The following is a 23,241-nucleotide window of genomic DNA, read 5'->3' on the forward strand; positions in this document are numbered from 1 at the left end:
ATGCTATTTTTCTTTCCCCTTAGTTGGTCCTTATGATATTTTGTATTCTTATTTTCTAAATTGTCTTCAAGTCTTTATGAAACAAGACAACTGTAAGAAAGGCACTTTGCCTTAATGTTACAAAGGCAAACAGACTTGGAAAGTGCCCAGGGAATGACAGAAGCATATGATCAAAGTTTCCTTTTACTCTTCAGTGAATAAGCCAACAAGCTCTTTGGCAAAACAAGGCTGACAAAAGAAACGAGGGATACTTCTTCAACCTTCAGTATTTTCTCTAAGCATCGTGGGCTGCTTTCCTTTCCATAAGAAAGCTGGATATTTTTAAGAAGTTCCGAGCTAGCAAAATGTCTTCATTAAATACATTCCAACAGCTTGTCTCTGTGGTTGGTCCCAGGAAAACATGTGTGCTTGAGAGTGCCTGGTTGCCTGTTTTACATCAGTGTAAGCATATATTAATATTCGCTTTTCAGGAAAAGAGTGTGGGTAAGGGAGAAACACATGAATTTGTGTTCCAAGTCCCTTTCACACAGAGCAGTAACAGGCTTAGCTGAGGATAGGTCAATAGAAGATGACAAACCTACAAATCCATGGCAACCTCCAGTTGTATAAAGGTTACTGTGGTGATTGTCATAATGCCTTACTCAGAGGTCCCATGGAACTCAGTATGAAATAAGAAGAAGGAATATCCTTAAGTATTCAGGGTCAGATAGATATAAAGATGTCTGCTTTCATGTTTAAAACATCCCATGCAATATGAACCACAGTTTGCATGTGGTTTCCCTCCTTAAGTACTATCCAGAAAAACTCCCATCCCTTTTTGCTAAAATACAACTGTACCTTGTCACAAAGCTGTTCTATATAGCCTCTGTTGTGACAAATGCCCTTCTCCACAAAAATAAGCCTTAAAGGAAGCCTGTATTACATAAGCAACATAGTTAAATGGAGTATGTTCTCATCATATGCCTGAAACCCTACAAAGCTCTTTACTAACTATCTCACAACTCCTAACCACCAACTTTGAAAGGCAGTCCATCCCCATTTTAATGTTGAGGCTCAGACCACTAGTAACTTGTCCAGGGTCACACAGCTACCAGATGACAGAAACAGATTTCGAGCCCAGATCTAACTCCCAATAGACACTCTTACACATAACCTGATTGGATTCTGCATGTCCAGAAGCACAACAAGTCTAAATTCTCTTTCTGGGGCCTGCCCACCTCCAAAGATCTAAGGACTCCCTGGATACTCTCCCGGGAACAAAGGGTCAATCAGTCCTTCTTGCCCCCAGTTAGTACCTGGAGCCAGGCCTCAAACATCATCCTTTGATCTCAGACCATAATAGCTTCCAACAGAAGATGGTTGCTTTAAAAAACAAAGTTAATCTAGAAACTTGGTTTGGTTACGCATTCAATATTTCTCTCCCTTCCCTCCAAAAAAAGTCATATGTTGAAGCCCTGGAGGTGAGTTCTTTGGGAATAATTAGGTTTAGATGAAGTCATGAAAGTTGGGACCTCCAGAATGGTATTAGTGTCCTTATAAGAAGAGGAAGAGAGACCAGAGTACTGTCTTTCTCTCTCTGCCATGTGAGTACACAGAAAGAAGGCAGTCATCTGTAAGCCAAGAGGAGAGTTCTCATTAGGAACCAAATCAGTCACTTGGTCTTGGAATTCCCAGCATCCAGAACTTGAGAAATAAATTCTTGGTGTTTAGCCACCAAATTTATGGTATTCTTACTATGGCAGACCAAGTTTGACTAATACATCCAGTGTCCCATGAAGCTCAAAATGTCTTCTATTGATAAATAAAGAACTTATGCGACTCAATACCAAAACAAATAATCTGTTTAAAAATAGGCAGAGGACCTGAATGGATGTTTTTCCAAAGAAGACCAACAGATGGTCATCAGACACATGAAAAGATGCTCAACATCACTCAGCATAAGGGAAATTCAAATTAAAACTACAACGAGACATCACCTTACATCTAGTAGAATGGCTAGAATCAAGACAAGAAATAATAAATCCTGATGAGGATGTGAGGAAAATAGAATCCATATAAGCAATCTACAGATTTGCTGCAATCCCTATAAAAATACCAACAGCATTTTTCATAGAACTAGAACAAATATAAGATTTATATGGAACCACAAGACTCCAGATTCCCAAAGAACAAATCTAAAAGTACCACAATTTCAGATTTCAAGATATACTACAAAGCTCTAGTATCAAAACAATATGGTACTGGCATAAAAGTAGACACATAGATCAATGGAACAGAATAAAGATCCCAGAAATAAACCCACGATTATACGATTATAGGGTCAATTAACCTACAACAAAGGGAGCAAATACATACAATGAGGAGAAGTCTCTTCAATAAATGGTGCTGGGAAAACTGGACAGCTACATGCAAAAGAATGAAACTGGACCACTTTCTTAAACCATACAATAAAAAAACCCTCAAACTCTCAAAATGTATTAAAGCTCGAAATGTGAGACTTGAGACCATAAAAGTCCTAGAAGTAAACAGGCAGTCAGGTTTTTGACATTGGCTTTAGCAACATTTTTCTAGATAGTCTCCTCAGGCAAGGGAAACAAAAACAAAAATAAACTATTGGAACTGCACCAAAATAAAAATGTTTTGCACAGCAAGGGAAACTGTCAATGAAACAGACTTACTACGAAGAGGGAAAGGATATTTGCAAGGGATATATCTGATAAGGGTTAATATCCAAAATATAAAAAGAACCTCAACATCAAAAACATATAATCTGTTTAAAAATGGGCAGAGGATATGAAGACACATTTCCATAGAAGACATACAGGTGGCCAACAGACACATGAAAATATGCTCAACATCACTCAGCATCAGGGAAATGCAAATCAAAACCACAATGAGGTATCACCTTATACCTGTCAGAACGGATAAAATTGAAAAGGCAAGAAATAACAAGTGTTGGTGAGAACAGGTAGAAAAAGGAACCCTTGTGCACTATTGGTGGGAATGTAAATTGGTGCAGCCACTGTGGTAAACAGCATGGAGGTTCCTCAAAAAAATTAAAAATAGAAATACCATATGATCTACTAACTTTGCTACTGGGTATTTATGCAAAGAAAACAACAACACTGATTCAATAAAATATATAGACACCCCTACATTTGTTGCAGCACTGTTCACAGTAGCCAAATTATGGAAGCAACCCAGTGTCCATTGATAGATGAATGGATGAAGAGGTGGTACACAAACACACACACAAAGAAGAATGAGATCTTGCCATCTGTATCCATCTAGCAACATGGATAGACCTAGAGAGTATTATGTTAAGTGAAGTAAGTCAAAGACAAATATCCTATGATGTCACTTACATGTGAAATCTAAAAAAGAACAACAAAATAACAACAACAACAAAAAATGAAAAGCAAAAACAGACTCATTAATACAGAGTACAAACTGTTGATGGCCAGAGGGGAGGACGTGGGCAGAGGGGCAGAATGGGTGCAGGGGAGTAGGAGGAATAGCTATGGAATGAATAAGTCACAAGGATAAAATATAAAGCATAGGGAATGTAGTCAATGCTATTCTAACAGTATTAAATGGTGACTGACGGTAGGTACACTGTACCATGGTAAACATTGTGTAATATAAAGAATTGTTGAATCACTATGTCCTACACCTGAAACTAATGTAACATTATGTGTCAACTATACTTTAATTAAAAAAAGTTTAATTAAACAAATTAAAAAGTCTTCCATTGGCTATCCCTGCCTTCACTGGAAAGCGTGGTCACTTCCAGCTATGTCCAGAGCAGCGTAGTAAGCAGGACCTCTTCCCTAGTGCTTCTCAGTGAGAATGGTACCACTTCCACAGGGTGTTTTGGGAGTTTAAGAGCACATTTTGGTTGTCACAATGACTGGACTTGTGTTGCTGGCCTTTGGTGGGAAGGACCAGAGATTCTAGACAAAGCAAAGCAGGTGACACATACTAGACATCAAGAAAAATGGCCCGCGTGATTCAAATATCCAAAAATATTCTACCAAGGCATTAAAGGCTTCTCCCCTGTTTATAATGATCTGAGCCTAGATCCTGGTACTATTTTATATATAAACACAACATATCCGGGTGGTTTTAACAGACCCCACAGTTTCTACAAATGCAACTACCATGTGCAGTACAGGAAAGATTTTTGCTTATTTTGTTTGGAACATTACTAATTATGGCTTACCATTTCCAAAAAATATCCTATCACTAATAGCTATGCCCCTTGTGATAGGAGTCTACAAATCACTATTACTGTAACAGTTGGCAGATGGGCTCACAAAGATTCCGTGTGCTCAATATCAGATGCAGCATCGTGTCTTCTGCTGTGGTTGGGTCCTATTACTCCTTTACAAACTGTTTTTTGTTCCTTTTTCCTTTATGCTACACTTAGGACATTATTCTGATTATATTTTGTGGATTATACATATGTATGTGATATTATCTATGATTTTCACTGCAGGATAGGGAAGGGGCATCTCAAGATACTACCTAAAGGGAGAAACTGAGAGTGTTGAGAACCACTCCCCTCTCCCTCCAAACAGAGGGCAGACTCCTGCCTGGGTAACATGGATTTTCAGGTGGAGGGAAGGAGGGCCTGCTATTCAGTGTCATCTCAGGTGAGAGTGCCCCCATACAACAGGCGACTTGGGATCCCATCTCTTATAATTCATCCACTTGAGCCATTTGCTCAGAGCCAGATCCCTTGCTTTTGGAAACAAGGCAACATTCAGCACCACTCTCTTCCAGTATATCATTCTATCCCTAGTGCTTTTAATTGAGGCTTTTTCTACTTTTAAGTATTTGATCACCCAGTGCACCCAGAAGGTCTCTATAACCTGAAATATAGTAAGAGGGGATTGAGATTTTGGTCCTTTCTTTTTTTTCCCCCAGAAGGGTCACTGAAGTCTTTTTACAGATTTACTTACCCCTTCCCCTTTCCTTATAAGTTCTATCAATACACTGTAACAGCAAAAACCTCACTGGGTACTCCGTGAAAACCACTGACCATCACTTACATGTACATTCTCTCCTTGGAGCCAGGTGAAATGCTCTAAGAGATAGGTAGGGTGACAACTGTCTCCTTACTCCAGCTAAACAATGCCAGCCTCAGCAGGGAGTTAAGGAGCCTCCTCAAGGACGGGGAGCTCAGGAGGGACAGAGCCCAGATGCAAATCCCAGTTTCTGAATCGAAATGCCAGCACAGATCACATCACATTAAAGTGATAAAAATGAAAATGCAAAGCCATCCCAGAGTAAAAAAAAAAGTCCCTTCCATTACACTCCTTTGAAAATATATGTTTTGTTTCTTAATCAAGGCAACAGAGTCCAGACAAGCAGAGAGGATATTACTTACATTCTGGGCATATCTTATCGCCAGTGGGGTCCAGAAATCCTTCTCTCTCACACACACACGACCTCCTACCTGTGACTCACTCAGCTACTTGTAATGGAACATGTCCAGGCAACATAAAATTTTATCTAGGGTTTGCAAATTTCAGGTTGGAGTTATCGAACACCAGTGCTTGTTGTCCACCATGTTCCTGAACTCAAAGATCCTACAGAGCCTGGGGAAAGAACACATTTCAAGAGTGCCACTTTTTAGGGTATTGTTCTCCAGCACAGCAGGAGAGCCATCTGCTCTGAAATCCCATGTTGCTTTGGCAAGGACCATTCTCTCATTCCCTTATCAAGCATGGGCACTTCACCATTTCTCTGTCTGGGGTACCTCTGAGCAGCTGGGGAGCTTGCCAGGTTGTGATGGAAGAGCTCTCCTGCGCATCCCTTAGAGCTAACTCAGATCTGTGAGCGAGAATGGCTATGGACTTCCAGGACCCAGAAATTGGTGCTCACAACTATGAACTGGAGCGTCTCCAGGCAGCAGGCAGAGGACAGACTGGCCTCTCCAGGGCCTACTCACCAGAGCTCATATCTTAAGAATGGCGTATGTTCCATATAAGCTATGTCACTAAACAAGTACCACAGATCTCCTTCCATGGTTAAAATTACACACAGTGGAACCCTACTGTTAACTACTTTTCATGAAGCCATTTTCGTGCAAGGCAGGTGTCTCTTGTGTCCAGTCCCAGACTCTGTGCTGCCAAGTTACATAAGGATTCCAGTAAAAAGTGTCACTTCGAGGAGAGGCCCATGCCACATGTTCCAAAGCACAGAACTTTACAAAGGCTTCAAACATGTTGGGCCTGAGTTCTGATTCCAGTAGGAGTTTCAGGTATAGTCACAGGGTAGAGATCATCCTCATTAATCACTTAGGAACCCTTTAAAACCCTTTAAACCCTTTAAACCCTTTAAATGTGTACAGCTGCAGCCTCCGTAGGCTCCATGGTTTTGATCCCCCAAACTATGGGAATGTCAATGCAGTTGAGAAGGCTGGACAGTCTTTCAATGTTTAAGAATAACAAAGGGAGGCAAAGTTGCATGGTGAATAAATAGGAATGCTTCATGATCCTCAACCTTCTCGGGTATGACCACGTGTCCATAACGGCAAACTTTTCCTATACCCCTTCCCACGTGAAACTAACAACCAAGGTCAAAGGTACGCTGTGAAAAAGCATATGACCAGAGCAAGGGGTTCTGAGTAGGAAGAGGGAGTGATGAGCCCACAGAGATAGGTGGGGGGCAGGAGGCTCCAAGTGTCCAGCCTAAGGGGATGAGCCTTTGGAAGGAAAGACACTGGAAGTTTCTCCCCAAGTATAATGTGTACAACGGGGAAAGCTAAGAGGATAAATTTGGTAGTTCAATTACAAATAAACGCCACAAACCATCACAGTCTCTTATTCAATGCAAATAAATAAAAATTCCCACCATACCCCCAAGCAGATTTATTTTTTTAATTAAACAAGGGAATATATGGGGAGAAAACCACAGAGAACCCTTCAAAAATCCAGACCACATGAAAAGGCACAGTCGGCTCACTGCTGACGTTGTAAACCCAACACGCACACTGCCAAGTCTAGACGCTGGACAGGTATTTATAGCTGAGCAAGATTTAAATGGCCAGTTACGTTTCCTTCCAGAGATACTTCGGTGATTAAGAAATAAAGATTCTAACAGAACAGCTACTCTACGTGACAGCGTATCAGACCTGTTAGCAGAAATAAACGAACTACTGCCATCTCACATCAGAGTCCAAGGAAATGGGAAGAGAATTGACCTGATTGGTAAATAGTTCCTGTTTTCACCTTCAATTTCCAAATAATCCTTGTTGCCATATTTCCAATAATTTCTCCAGTGACTCTTCCCCTGAAATGGACTTGATTTCAGGAAATGCTATTAGAGCCACAAGGCACAGTTCCATTTCTCTTCATATTCTGTGAATTATCTCCCATGGGCAGAAGCTGCTGAGATTTCTTTTTTTTTTTTAAGATTTTATTTATTTATACGTGAGAGACACACACACTCAGAGGGAGGGAGAGAGAGAGAGAGAGAGAGAGAGAGAGAGAGAGAGAGAGAGGCAGAGACAAGCAGAGGGGAAGCAGTCTCCATGCAGGGAGCCCGACTTGGGACTCCTGGGTCTCCAGGATCATGACCTGGGCTGAAGGCAGCGCTAAACCGCTGGGCCACCCAGGCTGCCCCCTGCTGAGATTTCTTGAGAGAGCTAGTCAGGAGGCAGGGTCAAGATCAAGGGGATGGAGTGGAAAAAAAAGGGGGGGGGGGAACAACTTGATTGGATGTGATTAAAATGTCCTTGCAAAGCAGAAACAGGAATTTAATGGCTACAAATTATAACTATTGTTTTTTTTTCCCCTTCAAGTTATTAACAAAAGTTCTTACAGCTGCACTCTGCTGCAAGATCCTAATCAAAACAACACAGGGAGATAGGATGTTTTCATTTCTTTTCAACGACTCTTCTATAAGACTCTAGGTTTTACCTAAGGTGAGCCAATGATAACACAGATACTACTTGTTACCTCTTGTTTTGTTCTATCATTTTGCTTTTTTTCTGGCATTTTTTTTTTCGCAAAAAAAAAAGTGCCAGATGGAAGCCAATTCTATATGGCCATTTGGGAGAAAAGGAGGAGAAACCATAAAAATGTTCAGTGTGCCTTTTTGAAGCCTGTGACATAGACTTCATCAAGAGACTTCACTTAGGTGGAGGCATCTAGCCACCTTTAGTGTCGACTCCCATCTCTCTCTGTGAGATTTATAACTCACACAATCCGGAGACACTCGCTTCAACTCAGAAAGGGTACTGATCTGTGCGTGAGCTCCTCCAAACTGCTGCAGGGGGATTATTCTCCTGAGCGTGGGGTCCACAGTCTCCTCTGGGGAATAATGATGTCATGTTTGCAGAGTGCTTTGAACCTTCTCAGAAGAAAGGCAGTATGCAAATTCAAGACATTCTTCACACGCTGTGTAAGACATTGCCTTCATTTTTTCTGTTTTGTATTTAGAAAACTGCCCCTCTAGCCAGGCTACGCTATAGAAGAAAGAAGATCTTCCGTGACCTTCCCAGATTTTTCTCTTGAGGGTTCTGAATAGTCTTTATGTCAACCAGCCCTCTCTCTCTCACCTCTTTGTTCCTTCTTGGAGTCTCTGGCAAAGCCAAGAGAGAAATGAAGCAATGTAAAGACAAAAAACTAAACACCACTCCATCCTCCCTGCAGTCACTGACTCCCAGAACAGTGCCTCTCCGGAGTTCAATAAAGTGAACCAAAGAACCTGATTAAAAGATCTGTTCGTATATTCATCCCAGTTCAACTTCACCAACCTGGCAGGCCTTCTAAGTATTTAAACCATAATTTTTACCCTTCGAGGTGTTTACTTCTGATGGCAGGAAAGGAATAAGTTTTGATTGCAAAGAAGGATGTTGGTGTCATTGGGGTGTTTGTGTTGAGAAGGTGAAAAAGAAACATCATATCTAGCATAAATCTCAGGTATGGCTCTTCTCCCAAACCTCCTTATCCCAATGTCAGGACTATCTTCCTCTCCATCACTATCTGTAAAAGACCTCTGATCTGTGCTTCCAAACGGCTTTCCATTATCTTCTTCCCAAAGCATATCCAGGTCGGTTTAGGAACAAGCTCTGATTGGGATCATTAGCCATCAATCATCCTTCCATATAAGTCAGTAACCAAGAACCACCCTTCATCTCTAGAAGGAAGCCTCTCCCAAAGGGTGAAGCTTTTTATGTTGTTCACATGCAAGAATAATCAGACGCAGCCCAGAAGAATTGCTGTAATAAACTTATCTTCTGAGAGAGTTCCATTTCTCCTGGATCAGGGTAAATAATTCTTAAGATCTCAAAATAGAATGCCAACTTCTAGGAGGTGCTAATTCTATTCCCACCATGGTTAACACAACCGCAACCTGTGCTTTGTGATCGTATCAGAGAATCAGCTGAAATCACTATTCATTTATGTTCAAAAACATACGTCTTCTCCCACACAATTTATTCAAGGGTTCCTTTAAGATTTCAGTGGAAGACCCAGCTCCTGCTGGAAGTGCTTCTCCAATTACAATGGAATCCCCTTAACTCTTTGATCTGTCTATCCGTTTACTCCCGACTTCTGACTCTGGGAATCATTAAGTGGTCTTTCCTCTCTTAGATGGCAAACTCTGTCATGCCTCATAATTGAGTGGGCACTCGATAAATGAATGCTATAGTGCTCTGAGGAATAATACACTTCCTATTGGCAGCAAATCCGAGAGAAACTTCCTTAGAAGAAAGCACTGTCAATTACCACTTAACAAGGCTGGATTTTGGCTCCCACAGAAAAACCAAACAAAACCGTAACAACTCACCCCCAACAGCAACCACATCACTATCTGGCCACTGCCCTCCTGTCACCTGGCAAGTGGCTGACCCCATAGCAGGTCCTTGTTGGTAGACTGACTCATAAAGGCATGAGAATGGTGATAGGTAATCCATCACTGATAGGTAGACGCCAGCGGGGTGCCTGAGCGTCTGGCTCTGCAGAGCTTCTGACCTCCCATGGTCCTTGGCTCTCTTACAGCTGACACATCTAGCTGGGGTGAGAGATGTCAGGCCGGGAGCAGGATGCACAGAGAGGACGGGAGGCCATTCTGGAATCCTGGCAAGGGATTTGCCTGTTTCTTCTGCAGCAGCCCACAACTTCTCTGTCACCCTGATGGTGAAGCCTATTGCATCTTGACTACACAGTCTTCCTTCTACACTGGCCAGGCTAGAGTTTGGACTTGACACCAAGTGATTCGCAATGAGAATGCGAGTCTCCTAGGAAGTTCCATGCCCCAGCCCCATTTCCAAGCTTTGTTATCAAATGGGGCTAGAGTAGAACTTGGTGTTGATACTCTGAAAAGCTCTCCAGGGGATGTGAATGTACAGGCAGGATGCAGGACCCCTGCTCTCTTTCGTTCCAACCCTCAGCCCGTACCTGCAATCCCTGTCTTTATGAGTGGCTGTTGATAACAGTAATAATAAATGTCACCTTTAGTAATAGTACCTAGCAATTCCTGAACATTTATTATATGCCAGGCACTGTTCTGAGTGTTTTACTCATATGAATGCACTGAATTCTCCTAAGAAGTGGGTGCATTTGTCATTCTTATTTTTTCAGGTGAAAACACTGAGGACATAGGGAGAGGTTAAGCAATTTGCCTCAAATTTCACAGCTAGTGGGTGACATAGCCAGGCTTTGAACCCAAGAAAACTGGGTCCAGCACCTTCCCTCTTAACCATTACCCTACACTGGCTCTCTGTCTTCATTTTTTAAAAAAAGATTTATTTGAGAGAGAGAGAGAAGAAGATAATGAGTGGGGGAAGGGACAGAGAGAGAAGCAGACTCCCCACTGACCAGGGAGCCTGACACTGGGCTTGATCCCAGGACCCCAAGATCATGACCTGAGCTGAAGGCAGACTGAGCCATCCAGGCCCCCCGCCCCTCTGTATTCAACGCACAAAGGCTTTCAGATACCACAAAGATGCCCTCTGGATCCTATATGGATATAATCATCTCCCCAGATAGCGATATTTCTGAATACACATATCTACTCCCATTGCACCCTGACCAAAAACCTTTTATAGCTTACTAATTGCTCATGGGATAAAAATCCAAAAAATATACAAATACCTTCCTTGATGGGCCTGGACTACTCCTCTAGGATCTACTCCCACCTTCAGCCACTCTACCCTCCAACAATTCTGAATTATTAGGCGTTACTTCCATCCACCAGAGAAGCCTAAAAGCAGGCTGGAGAACCGGGAGTGCCCCCTCCACACTCTAAATATGGTTGTTGTTGGCATTAGTACTCCTCTTTAGTGTGTTTCTGAAACAATTTAGAGATGCTAAGACAAAGCCTTCCCAAAGAGCCAGCTTGGCAGGAAGAACATTCATTCAGAAATTCACCCCTTCAAGGGTACAGACCAGCAATACAACACAAATTCAGGTCATACACGTAACAAGAAAACATTAGATACATCAACTCTCCACTTACACAAAACTAGAAGTTGAAATATGGAATTATCATGATGCAATGACATATCCTTAAAGATCTCGCTACATTACTTATAACTTACAGATTAAAATCATTATGTCTGGGATCCCTGGGTGGCGCAGCGGTTTGGCGCCTGTCTTTGGCCCGGGGCGCGATCCTGGAGACCCAGGATCGAATCCCACATCGGGCTCCCGGTGGAGCCTGCTTCTCCCTCTGCCTGTGTCTCTGCCTCTCTCTCTCTCTGTGACTATCATAAGTAAATAAAAATAAATAAAATTTTTAAAAAAATCATTATGTCTGAATGAACATTGATGCTTAGCTGGCTCAGTAGGAGCCCCAAAGCCCCCATTTTCTTAGAAACTCCCACCATAACAATGTTTTAAATGCTCTAGCACCACATTCCAAAACGTCCTGTAAATTGCAGTAATGGCAGATGAGAACAATCCAATTTGGGGCCACTAGCTTAAGATTTAATTATCGAGAGCTCCTGGAAAATAAGGTAAACCTGGTCCAGCACTTGATTCCTTCAGTGAAAAACAGAAAACAGAACCCAACATTTGCAAAATACAGGACACCCGTGAGTTCACAATGCAACTGGATGTCCCATGTTGGTGTCCTCAATCCAAATGTAAACTACTTGGGGTTTGCTTTCCTCTTTCCAGGTCTATAAATCTGCCCACTACGTGCTGACAGTGCATTCACAACTGGTTTTCTACTGGGCAAGACTCAGGTTGTGCTCTCTCTTGAGCTATCAAGTCCTAAATCACATTCCCTGACCCTACTCATTACCTACTACATATTAAAGAACCATCTGACTTCTCACTCTAGCTCAAGATATCTCAACGGTGGCACCTCTGACATTTTGAACCAGACAGATCATGCTTTGTTGTAAGGGCCTGTTCTGTGTACCCTAAGCTGTTTGTCTAACAGCAGCCCTGGGCTCTATCCCCTCTATGTCAATGGTACCTGTCCCCGAGGCACAACAACTAATAATGACTCCAGATGTTGCCAAATATTTCCCAAGGGCAAGATCGGTCCCAGTCCCGAACCACTGGCCTAGCCTCATACTTACCCATTTTGGAGTTTCACTCCAACCGTAAACTCTTTACCATGTTCAGCTACATTTTTTTTCCCTTTCTGAGATTGTTCAAAAGCAGCCTGCAAAGCAGTCTTTGGCCTTGGGATTTCTAACATGGTTTTGTTAGAATGTAACCTCAGGAGGGACTCCTCTGTCCTACGTCCACATTAAGCATTTGATTTCGGTTGAGGTAGGGGTGTGGAGTTGACTTGGCCATGATGCACAAGAAAGCAGCTTAGAGACAGTCCTTCCTAGTACCTGTATTCCTTTTCACACTTCGCTGCAGGTGAGGATAGGCATCTTACTTTTCCACTGGATGGTCACACATGGTGTTTTGCCTAATGCTTTATGATAATGTACACTACATCCCTCAAGAGGCCACCTGTCTCAGTCATTTACTTGTCAGTAACAGAAAACTCAATCCAAACGGACTTAGGCAACAAAGAGAATTTATTGGCTCGGGTATGTGAGAGGTCCTACAGAATCACCACTTGTAGGAAAAGCTGACCTCCACTTGGGCTGGAGGTCAAGTCTGGGTGCCATCTCTCTGATTCTCTCAGCCTCCTCTTCTCCATGAGTCAACTGGTCTTCAAATAGGCTTCCGTCATTGTGGTACAATGACTATAGAAGCTCTGGCCCAAGGTCCATACGACATTGCTTCAAAGAGGGTGCCTTTCTAATGAAGCAGAAGTCCTGAGCTTCATCATAACTGGACAGACTTTAGTAATATGCTTAGGGCTGAAGCATCCCACCAATGTGGCCAGGAGAAGGCCACAGGCTCACTGGTTGAGGCCCTTGAATCAATCACAGAGGCTGAGGGAGGTAAGTTATCCTGATGGGTTTTGAACAGTATTTCTCAAAGTGTGTCCCCTGACTACTGGCATCAGAATCACCTGAGGACTTGTTATAAATACAGATTTTTTTCAGGCCCCATCCCAGACTTGCTGAATCGGGAACTCTGGGCTGGGGACCAGTAATCCATGTTTTAATAAGGCTTGCAGATGGTTCTGATGGAGGCTAAAATTTGTGACCCCCTGGCTTACATCATCAGGCCTATGCCCAGAGCCTGGCGTGGGGTGAATCCCATGCACTCCACTGGGCTGTCACATAATCAGAAAAGGATACAGCAGAGGCCTCAGAAGTTAACAAAATCCTTTAAAAGGGGAAAGATCATTTCACTTCTTCCTGTGGCATGGATATGGGGTAGAAAATGTAGTGATCAGAGCTTCAAACTAGCAACTGGTCTGAAGATTATTCCTGCTGCCCATACCAGTTAGCTAGCGTTCAGGGCTTGAAGACAAGAAAACACCCAACAGTAGGGTCTGCATTTTCTGTGGGTCCCACCCCACTCACCCTGGAGAAATTGGACAAATATGTGTATGCATATTGAAAAAAGGAAGCTACTTGGCCATTCAAACTGCATCAAAGAAGGCATTCTCTGAGAAAGTTTCTTAATCGTGGCTCATCCTAAGAATCAGCTGGAGTAAGATCACGCACAGCCACTTGGAACAGATCCTAGACCCACCAAGCAAGGATCACCAAGGGAGGAGCTGGGAACCCGCACTTTCAGCAGATACCGCCAGGGATCCTTGTGGATTATACATGTTGAGAAAACACTGTTCTAAGAGATACATCCAAAGGGCTAGGGAGAAAAATCTCATGAAGGAATTATATGAACATTTCTGAGTGCAAATAATAGTTTCTTCCTCTTATTCATGTGTTCTCCTCACTACTAGGGCCCCGAATTGTTCTTCTTCTCCACTTACCTGCTTCCCAGCTACGACATTCTTCATGCCACTGCCAGAGTGGATGTTCTAGAATGCACTGGGTATAAGGGCTCCAATCGAAACTCATCCATTCAACAGTGGTTTCCTCCAATGAAGAGAGCTAGAGGTGTTCACATGGAAGGACTCAGCTAGGTGTTACTGCCAATATTCTATTACATGGAGACAGCAGTGGGCTCGTGGATATATTTTTTTATTTACAGAAGTAAATTAGCAAATAAAGAGTGCCATAACTGTACCAATTATAGTTATGTCAATACAATTCTGTCCCCTGAGGATAAAATTAAGTACATTTTTTAAAGTAAAGAAATAGAATATGTCAGTGTCGCTGGGTATTCAGAGTATGCTTTTTAAAAGGCTTGTTCTCTGTATTTTAGAGTTACTACTTTGTGAATCACATAACTTAATAACTTTTTAAAAATTACAAAAGCAAACAAACACAAAGGTCCATCACCCATCCTCGCCATGGCCTGCAGGATGGAGGCCAGGTGTTACCATGACATATAAGTCTTCACATAATCCAGTCCCAACCTCTCCTCCTTAGGCTTCTTCTCTACCATTAGCCCATTTGAAACCCACCCTTGACATCTTGTGTCGCTTGCATATCCTTGAGTACCTGATAGTCTTTTGCCTCTGTTTCCTCTGCTCACCCTGGTCTTCCTTCCCTGTTCACTCAGCACATCAGCCAAGTAATGCTGGGTAATGATGAGGTAACAAAATCCCAGTAGATGAACACAACACAGGTTTCTTTTATACTTACTCCACATAAAGATGCTGCAAGTTTTCTCTCCAAAGACCCAGGTAAAAAAAAAAAAAAAAGACCCAGGTAGTAAATATCTTAGGCTTTGTGAGCAATATACAGTTTCTGTTCCAGATTTTCCTTCTTTGTTTTGTTAATTTGGTTTTTTTTTGGGGGGGGGAGGGTGGATTTTTTTGTACAATCTTTTTAAAAATGTAAAAACCATTCTTATATTCCCAGGCCATCCAAAAAACATGCCACCAACCATTTGCTGATCTCTATTCTACATGACCATTGCCAGAGAGATGTAGACAGCAGAGAAATACTCATGTGGTCATTCACACTGGGTTCATGAAGCAGTCAGATCTTGCACATTTTTTGTTATTAGACAGCAGACAAAAAGCAAGGGTCTTAATGCAAGTAATTAAATGTTCCATTCTTCAAGTAGCACCCTGTGACTTCTTACGAATAATTGTCCAAAATTTGTCCTTCAGTCCCATCTAATCATAAGGGGGGCAGAAAGTGCAACCCTACCATGTGCCCAGCAGGAATAAGAATTAGAATTACTTGGTCAGGGTGCCTGGGTGGCTCAGTGGTTGAGCGTCTGCCTTTGGCTTAGGTCGTGATCCCTGGGTCCTGGGATCGGGTCCTGTATCGGGCTCCCCGCGAGGAGCCTGCTTCTCCCTCTGCCTGTGTCTCTGCCTCTCTCTGTGTCTCTCATGAATGAATAAATAAAATCTTTAAAAAAAAAGAAGAAGAAGAAGAAGTACTTGGCCAAAACAATGACTCTACTCAGGTCAGCATCAATTGCCCTGGAAAGCCTTTTCTGGCACCCTTGTTCCACAGCCAGAGTAGTTGCTCTTCCCCTACAGTCTTATGGCACCTTGAGCATCCCCTTGGCTGTCCCTTGAGTACTGTAACTGCTATTTCTCTGCCTCCCCATCCAGATCCTGAGCTTCCTCGGATAGGCATCTCCCTATGCCCACTGCTTGGCACAGTGTCTACCTCCCGGGGATGCTCAATGTGTGTTGCCTCAACCAATATATAAATGCAATGGACTGTGGGAGTCAATGGTTGCCTCTGAATTTACCTGAAGGCTTCTGAATCTAGCAGTGTCAACCTTTCTGAGACCAGTTAGTTCAACCACACCCATCTCCACTCAGATAAATTTCTCATTTTGGTTATTCGGTTATTTTCTGTATTAAGTTCATTTCCTCTTACAACTGTTTTCTTCAATCAATGCTTTGCAGAGAGCTGGTCCCTGAGGCCACAGAGCGTGCTGACTTGATGTGGATTAGTTTTCAGTTTATAGGTCAGGAGGCAGGCACAGAGAGGCCCAGTGATTTTCCTAAGTTCCACAGCCAATCAGAGCTACAATTAAATATTATGCTTCCTATCAATTCAACAATAAAGCTACAAGACTAAACACAGAGCCTCAGCTAAGTTCACCAACAGATTATTTATATCCCTTGGAGAGGCAGAAAGCATGCATGTTTGTCAAGTATAAGTGTATTACCATAACAGTGTTTAGCTTGGAACACCTATGCATTTATGTCTGAGAAAAAATATTAAAAACAAGCCACATTGACTGTTTATTAATGTCATGCTTTTTAATATTGATTCCACTCATCCTTCTACCACCTTTCCTCACCTGTGAAGTGACACAGCTCATTTTCAGATGGTCTTTCAGAACTCTGAGAATATTGAGGATGATGCACCCCAAAGGTTTTACCATCACACCTTAATGCCCATTAGGTGAGCAACACCTGCATGCATTTTCGCTACTAAATGGTATAAGACAAATTTGAATTCAATTTCACACGCAACATGTGTATGGCTGCTGCAGTTTGCATCAAATGTTTAACCACAGAGTAGGCAAAACAGCAATCAAAATTAGTTATAGTGCAACACTCCACCAATACAGAATTAAGCTCCTTAATATTTATCAGTCACGAGATCCCCTGGCCCCACCAAACTGTATCCTGATCTGCAATCTTCCTTTTCCTGCCATCTCCTGGATACAGTAAGTTCCTAATAAAGATCCCATCCGATGGCTAGCCTTGACAAACACCTAGAAGAACCAGGGCAAAGAGAATATAGCTAAGCAACGCCCACCACTTCTCAGATCACCAAGAGAACACGGCTAGAATGTGGTCCTATCGAAACCTGTGAAGTTTGGGTCATTGGGTAAAAAAAAATACCTTCAGAAAAAAGAAAAAAATAACTTAAAAAAACATACGTAAACCCTTTCATTTAAGAAGGAGAAATAGCTTGGTGTGCCCTCCAACTCTTGTTAAATGCTTAACAGACCACAGCAGACGATGCACGTCAGCCAGGGGCAAGTGTGCAAGAAACCTGAAGCAAACACACGTACAAAACAAATTATAGGCTCATGTGCTGCCAGGCACAAAACAAGAATCAATCCTTAATAGGAATCTTGCCTTACTTCCTTTCCTCTTTAGTCTTATAATTGGGATGTTACAAAGTGTACCAAGAAGAATAAACCTAGGTTCCCCCTTCTCCCAAACAAGAAAAGGTTAAGCTTTTAATTACAGGCCCTCAAACTATCATTCTGTGCAATTAGCAATTAACTATAATCGTTGATGAGAGAATGCAGGGCTGCCCTAGCAGTTTCCCTCCTCCCAGGCTGGGTTATTTTAGTCCCGTTCCATTACAGAGAACCAACCACAAACGCACGCGCTCGTGAGCACGCGCGCGCGCGCACACACACACACACACACACACACACACACTCATTTAAAAACATTTAATTTTTAGCGAAAATGGCATCTCGGCGTGCGATTGAGACAGGCACCCCGAACCCCACCTCAGAGCAGCCCAAACGTGTCGAGCCCGTCCCACTCCATCACTTGCGGGTGCAGGGAGGAGGCCCGCGGCAGACGCTACCTACCATACCAGCCTTACACTGCCAGCCTCTCTTTGGGGCGCGGGAGAGGGAGGCAGGGAGAGGGAGGCTCTTGCCGCCTTTGGAAGCCGCAGGTGCCCCCGGGGCCGCCGGGCCCAGTTAGCGGGCTGGTGGTGGCAACAGCAGCAATAGTTGCATCAGCGCTAACTGCTGCGGCTGCATTTACGGTCGGCGGCTGCCCTGCCGGGAGGGTACGGCAATGACAGTAGGGAGCGCACAGCTGCTGCGGCGGCAGGTTCCCTAGATCAGGAAATTAGGGCAGGCACCGGGGATTGGAGGCGAGGGCGGCGCGCGAGCCAACCAGCGGCCGCCCCGGGCCCCCGTGAGCCCCGGGCGGACGCGCGGAGCAGCCGGGCCCCAGGAGCAGTCCGGGTGCTGGTGGTGGCGGCGGCGGCGGCGGCAGCGGCGGCCACGGCCGCGGCCACGGCCACTCACGCACGCACGCACACACACACACTCGCACACCCCCTGCGCGGGCACCTGGCTGCCCAGAGCTTATGAGAGCAGCGCGTCGAGGGGACCGCGGGCTGGAGCCGCCGCTCCCCCCACGCCCCTCGCTGACCACTCCCCCTCCTGCCCCCTCCTCGCTGCTCACCCGGCAGTCGCCAGTGTGGGTGCTCCGCGGCCGGCTCCGCTCCCTTCTGCCGTCTTCTGCTCTCGGCTCCCCACCCCCTCCCTCCCCTCCCCTCCCCTCCCCTCCCCTCCCCTCCCGTACCCTCCCCTCCTCTGCAGCGCCTGCATTATCTTCTGCCCGCAGGCTCGGCTTGCACCGCTGCTGCAGCCCGGGGAGGTGGGTGGGTGGGTGGGTGGGTTGGCTGGTGGGGAGGAGATTGTGCAAGTTGTAGGGGAGGGGGTGCCCTCTTCTTCCCTGCTCCCTTTCCCCCTTTCTAACTCCTTCCCCCTCCTCTCCCCCTCCCCCCTCCCCGCCCCCACCTCCTTCCTCCTTTGCGAAGGGCTGGTAACTTGTTGTGCGGAGCGAGCGGCGGCGGCGGCGGCGGCGGCGGCACCATCCAGGCGGGCACCATGGGCACGTCCGCGCGCTGGGCGCTCTGGCTGCTGCTCGCGCTGTGCTGGGCGCCCCGGGAGAGCCGCGCCACCGGAGCGGGTGAGTGAGGACGCGCCCCTCCGCCGGCCGCCCGGACCCCGCCGGGGCGCCAGCGGGCCCCGAGGCGCGGGTCTCCTTTGCGCCCCCCCCCCACCTCCCCACCTCCTAGGAGGCGCCTCTGCGCTCCGCTCGCCGTCTTTCCCTCCCAACCCTGGTGGCGCCTCTGAGCAGACTGTCAGCGCCGCGGCCACGGGGAGCCGGGCTTGGGGGACAGTGGGATTGGGGGTGTCCTGAAGCCTCGTCTGAACTCGGCGTCCTTCCCTTCACTCTGTCCCCCGAAGCCACTGCTTTGCCTCGTTTTCACCCCGCTCGGCCGGGGCTGGGGCATGTGGGCTTCCGCGCACCGAACAATGGTTCTGTCTGCGCTGCCGGGCGGAGTGTTAGGAAGGAGGCAGAGGGCCGGGTCGGGCCGGGCGGTGCGCGGGAGCCGGGGCCGCGCTCCTGGGACCGGCGGGGGGCGGGGGGCGGGCGACGGCGGGCGCCTCCGGGGGCGCGGGGCGCAGGTCCCAGGTCCCGGCGGCGGTGAGCGGGCTCACGTTCGATGGGCGGCAGCCGGGAGGCTCCAGGGAGCCACTACAAGTGCGCAGCCTGCGCACCCGGACTGCGACCTCCCGGGCGCCCGGTGGTCTCCTGGCGTGCGGGTCAGAGGACGAGGGCGGCTTCCAGTAGGACTCCCCACGGGGTGTTCCTCCCCTCCTGCCTTGCCCCTCCCCGCCCCCCTCGCGCCGTGTTTGTAAACCTCTCGGGTCTCCCGTGGAGCTGAGCGGGGGGGGGGCGGGGAGGGGGGAAGGGAGCGGAACCAAGACTTAATCAGGTTAGTTTGCTGATCTTCTGTTCCCGGTGAGATTTCCTCGAGAGGAATGGAGTCCTAATCTAGTGGCTGTGTAATTAGCCTTCATTCCAGACAATAGATCAAAGGGAGCAGCGCGAGGGCCGGTGGGTGGCGGCGGCGACCACGGTCGTGCCCGGGGTCTGCCGCCCTGGGCCCCGGAGCCCTGCCCTCAGCCAGCCTCCCGGCTGGAGACGCGCAACTTTCCCGGGCAAGGACGGGCAGCCCTTCTGGGGCTCGGGCCAGAGTGCCGGCGCGTCCCCGGTGTGAGCTTGACAGCACGCGGAGGGGCTGGCGGGTCCCGGGGGTGGGGGGGGAGCGGCCCGCCCCAAGTACCCCTCCGGAGTCCGAGCTCCGGCCGCCCGCCCGCAGTCACGTGTGTCCTGAAGCCAGCCAACTTCCAAGTGTGCGGTCCGGCGGCCTCCCGGCGGGGGTACCAGGGGGTTCGCAGCCTGCCCCTGCCCCCGGCCCTTGGGCTCCGGCCGTCCCGAGCGAGCGTGTGAAGCTGGCACGGGCTTCCCTGCCCTCTGCGATTGGCTGGCCGCCCGATCACGTTTGGGCTGGTCACATGGCTCCGCGAACTCAGACTATAGCAGCCCGAGCAGTAGTGTCTGTAGGGGAACGCGAGGCGCCCCACAGCCTCCTTCGCGCTGTCCCCTCCCGTGCTCTCCCCAGCCTGGACTCCTCGAAGAAGGCGAGGCCTGGAGAGAGCCTCTGAGCTGTGACAACCAACCTAAGAGCCTGGGGGAGCCTGGCCCGCAAGAATTTTCAGACTGGAACATTAATCATTAATGGATGAGCAATACTAACTTATTAAATGATTTCTCAGGATCGTTCCATGACTTGCATGATACTTTTCATAACACTTCAAGAGACTAAGCTGTACCAGAAACTACGGATAACCGCCCTGGAGGTGGGGGGAGAGATTTTGTTTTTGCTGTATGTCCTCCTCCTCCTCCTCCCTGTTCTTTTAGTTTAACAGGTAGTAACTTTCCGTTGGAGGCCAACTTTATCCTATAGAGTGCTGGGAATGCCCTTGAGCTCATGAAATGAGTTAGTTGAAGCCATATGTTCACCTGGTATTAGGTAGGTGAGGGTCCCTTTTGCTCTACGTCACATGTGAAATATGTGACATGCCATGAAGAGCCCAGGAAAGACTTAAATTCTTCCAAGGAAAGGAGGCACATCATTTTTCAACTGAACAGACTCTGGGGTTGGCTGAAGAGGTAGTGACCTTACGCCAACCCAGACTGGCTTTTGTCTGAAGTTCAAAGCCCCAGGGTATATGGGCTGACTTTCTGGCCCTGGTTTTGTGTGCATCCCTTCTTCCCAACCTCTCCTCCCCCAAACATGCTCTTGGTGCTGGTCTAAAATAGGACCGGGCAGGGATGCTCTAAGATCCCGTCCAGAAACTTAGATCGGTCTAACTACAGAAGCTAAAACTCAGTAGTGAGTATACCTGACTGCAAGTCCCTGGGAATTCTAGTACGTTTTCCATCAGCCTAGGTAGTCAGGCTTAGGATGTGGGGTACCACACATCATCATTAAAGCCAGAGCCTAGAAAAACCAAGGTTTTATGAGGGCTCTTCAGAGATGGCTAGCACCTAGCAAAAGAGTAGACAGAGACTTCTCTTACTATGGGAGTAGGTTTGTAAAGTGAGACCTGGAGGGATAGGAGACAGGAGGACAAGGAGAAAATAAACTTGACCCACCCCATAGCACCAAGGGAAAGTATGGCAGTGATCCTGATCCCCGTTTAGGCCAAAGAAAGAGCATGTGAGCCTGGACTCTTTAAACAAGGATCACCAGGCAAGTGACAGCTTCCTGAAGTCTGAGCAATTGGCCTGTTGCTTGCTACATGTGACATTTAGCTATAATGTCCGTCCTGTGTTGTTTTGATTCTCTGCTTTTACTGCTGGTGTCCCCACATTCCTAATGCATGTGTAAAGGCCAAGTTCAGTACAGCAGCCAAATATTAAGACTTTACCATGATCGACTGCATATTTAAGCAGTAAGCCTTGCTAGCAAGGTAATTATGGCAGTCTCCATGCTTAAAAGAAGTGAAGTCCTGATTGAAGTGTTTGCCTTTCATAAAATTGAATAACGATAAATTTGATTTCACTTGAGCAGTTTTACTACCATTTTAGAAGTGACAAAAAGTGGTTACAAGCCCCTTCTATTCCAGAAGTATCAAACTGGTGAGACTTCACAAGAGCTCCCAGAGTAGAACATGGCCATAAGCAAGGAAACAGGCAGCTCCCAGCCACACGGCTTTGGGTTTTGACCCAAAGACCAGAAAACTCAGAGCACAGCATAGATGTACAGACAACTCGTGTTAAAAAAAAAAATAGACCGTTTTCTATTTCTTACAGAGTGTGAATGAAGCTGGCTTTTTTGGTAGAAGGAAAAGTAATCAAGTATAGGCAGTTACCTACTTGACTTTAAGTCATAGTTAAATTTACTTTGGATACTGACTGTTCTTTGGAAAGCCACCTTCTCATACCAGCCTATGAGAAATCAAATGCCTCCAAGGGTTATGATAAGGTCTGCAGTGACATTGATGATAAATGTAGCTGCCTTAGGAGAGCCAATCAGGGCCGGCTGCTCTCCAGATGGCTAGTTGATAGACTCAAAGTGCTTAGTATGTTCCCTTCTACTGTAAGTTAATCTCAAGACAGTACTTAGGGTACAAGGAGACTACTTCCAAGACCAAAGGTCCAAAGATACCTTCTGCAAAAGTGATGGATGAGATGTACCTGTTGAATAGAAGTGGTCCAGGAACAAATTTTTGTGCCCACCTAAAGAATTTTTAGCTAGCAAATTTGAAGACTGATAGCTTTTAAAAGCTTTCAGACAGAGTGTGACATAGCTCTAGCAGAATCTTGTTTGATGATTTCACTGTGTATTTTCCAATGTGAATCGGTGTCTCCTTGCTAAGCTGTTCTGTTGGCTTAGCAATAAAAACTCTAAGTGTGGTTGATGCCACCTAGTTAGATAAACTAGCCATGCTGCAGGAACTAAATGAGAGGGCAGGTGATACTGTAATGTTAGCATCCTTTTTCCTTCATGTGATGCGTCCTAGGAAAGCTTGGGCCTGCTGGTTATTTGTGGGCTCAAATTCAGCAAGAGCATGCCTCCTGGGTGCCATGAGATTAAGGATAGAGATTATGCCAAAAAAAAAATGGCTTAATGTTTGCTTGGGGATCCTTTGACTACTTTGTATTTTAAAACTGCTTGGGGGGGGGGCGGGGTAGGGGAAAGGTATGAACACTCTTATATTTAAGAGGCAGAAAGTTTAAGATGGGACC

The 23,241-nt window shown here is 46.0% G+C and overlaps 2 protein-coding genes across 6 annotated transcripts in view; one reads left to right on the forward strand and one right to left on the reverse strand.

Moving 5' to 3' along the window:
• The window catches only part of LOC129500169 (uncharacterized), a 136,051-nt gene extending 117,422 nt beyond the window's left edge, over positions 1-18,629 (reverse strand). For both annotated transcript variants that reach the window (XR_008662509.1, XM_055310314.1), the window contains exon 1: positions 18,595-18,629. The gene's annotated coding sequence lies outside the window, so the exon portion shown is untranslated. The remainder of the gene's footprint in view (positions 1-18,594) is intronic.
• VLDLR (very low density lipoprotein receptor) overlaps positions 18,367-23,241 on the forward strand; it is a 35,830-nt gene continuing 30,955 nt past the window's right edge. Inside the window, exons 1-2 of one of the 4 annotated variants that reach the window (XM_055310308.1) lie at positions 18,367-18,789; positions 18,953-19,104. In XM_055310308.1, the coding sequence (XP_055166283.1) occupies positions 18,497-18,789; positions 18,953-19,104 (445 nt within the window). In that variant the 5' untranslated portion in view covers positions 18,367-18,496. The remainder of the gene's footprint in view (positions 18,790-18,952; positions 19,105-23,241) is intronic. The other 3 variants (XM_055310306.1, XM_055310309.1, XM_055310307.1) reach the window with 3 other exon arrangements.

The sequence above is a fragment of the Nyctereutes procyonoides genome, unplaced genomic scaffold (assembly GCF_905146905.1).
Source record: "Nyctereutes procyonoides isolate TBG_1078 unplaced genomic scaffold, NYPRO_anot_genome, whole genome shotgun sequence".
NCBI lineage: Eukaryota > Metazoa > Chordata > Mammalia > Carnivora > Canidae > Nyctereutes > Nyctereutes procyonoides.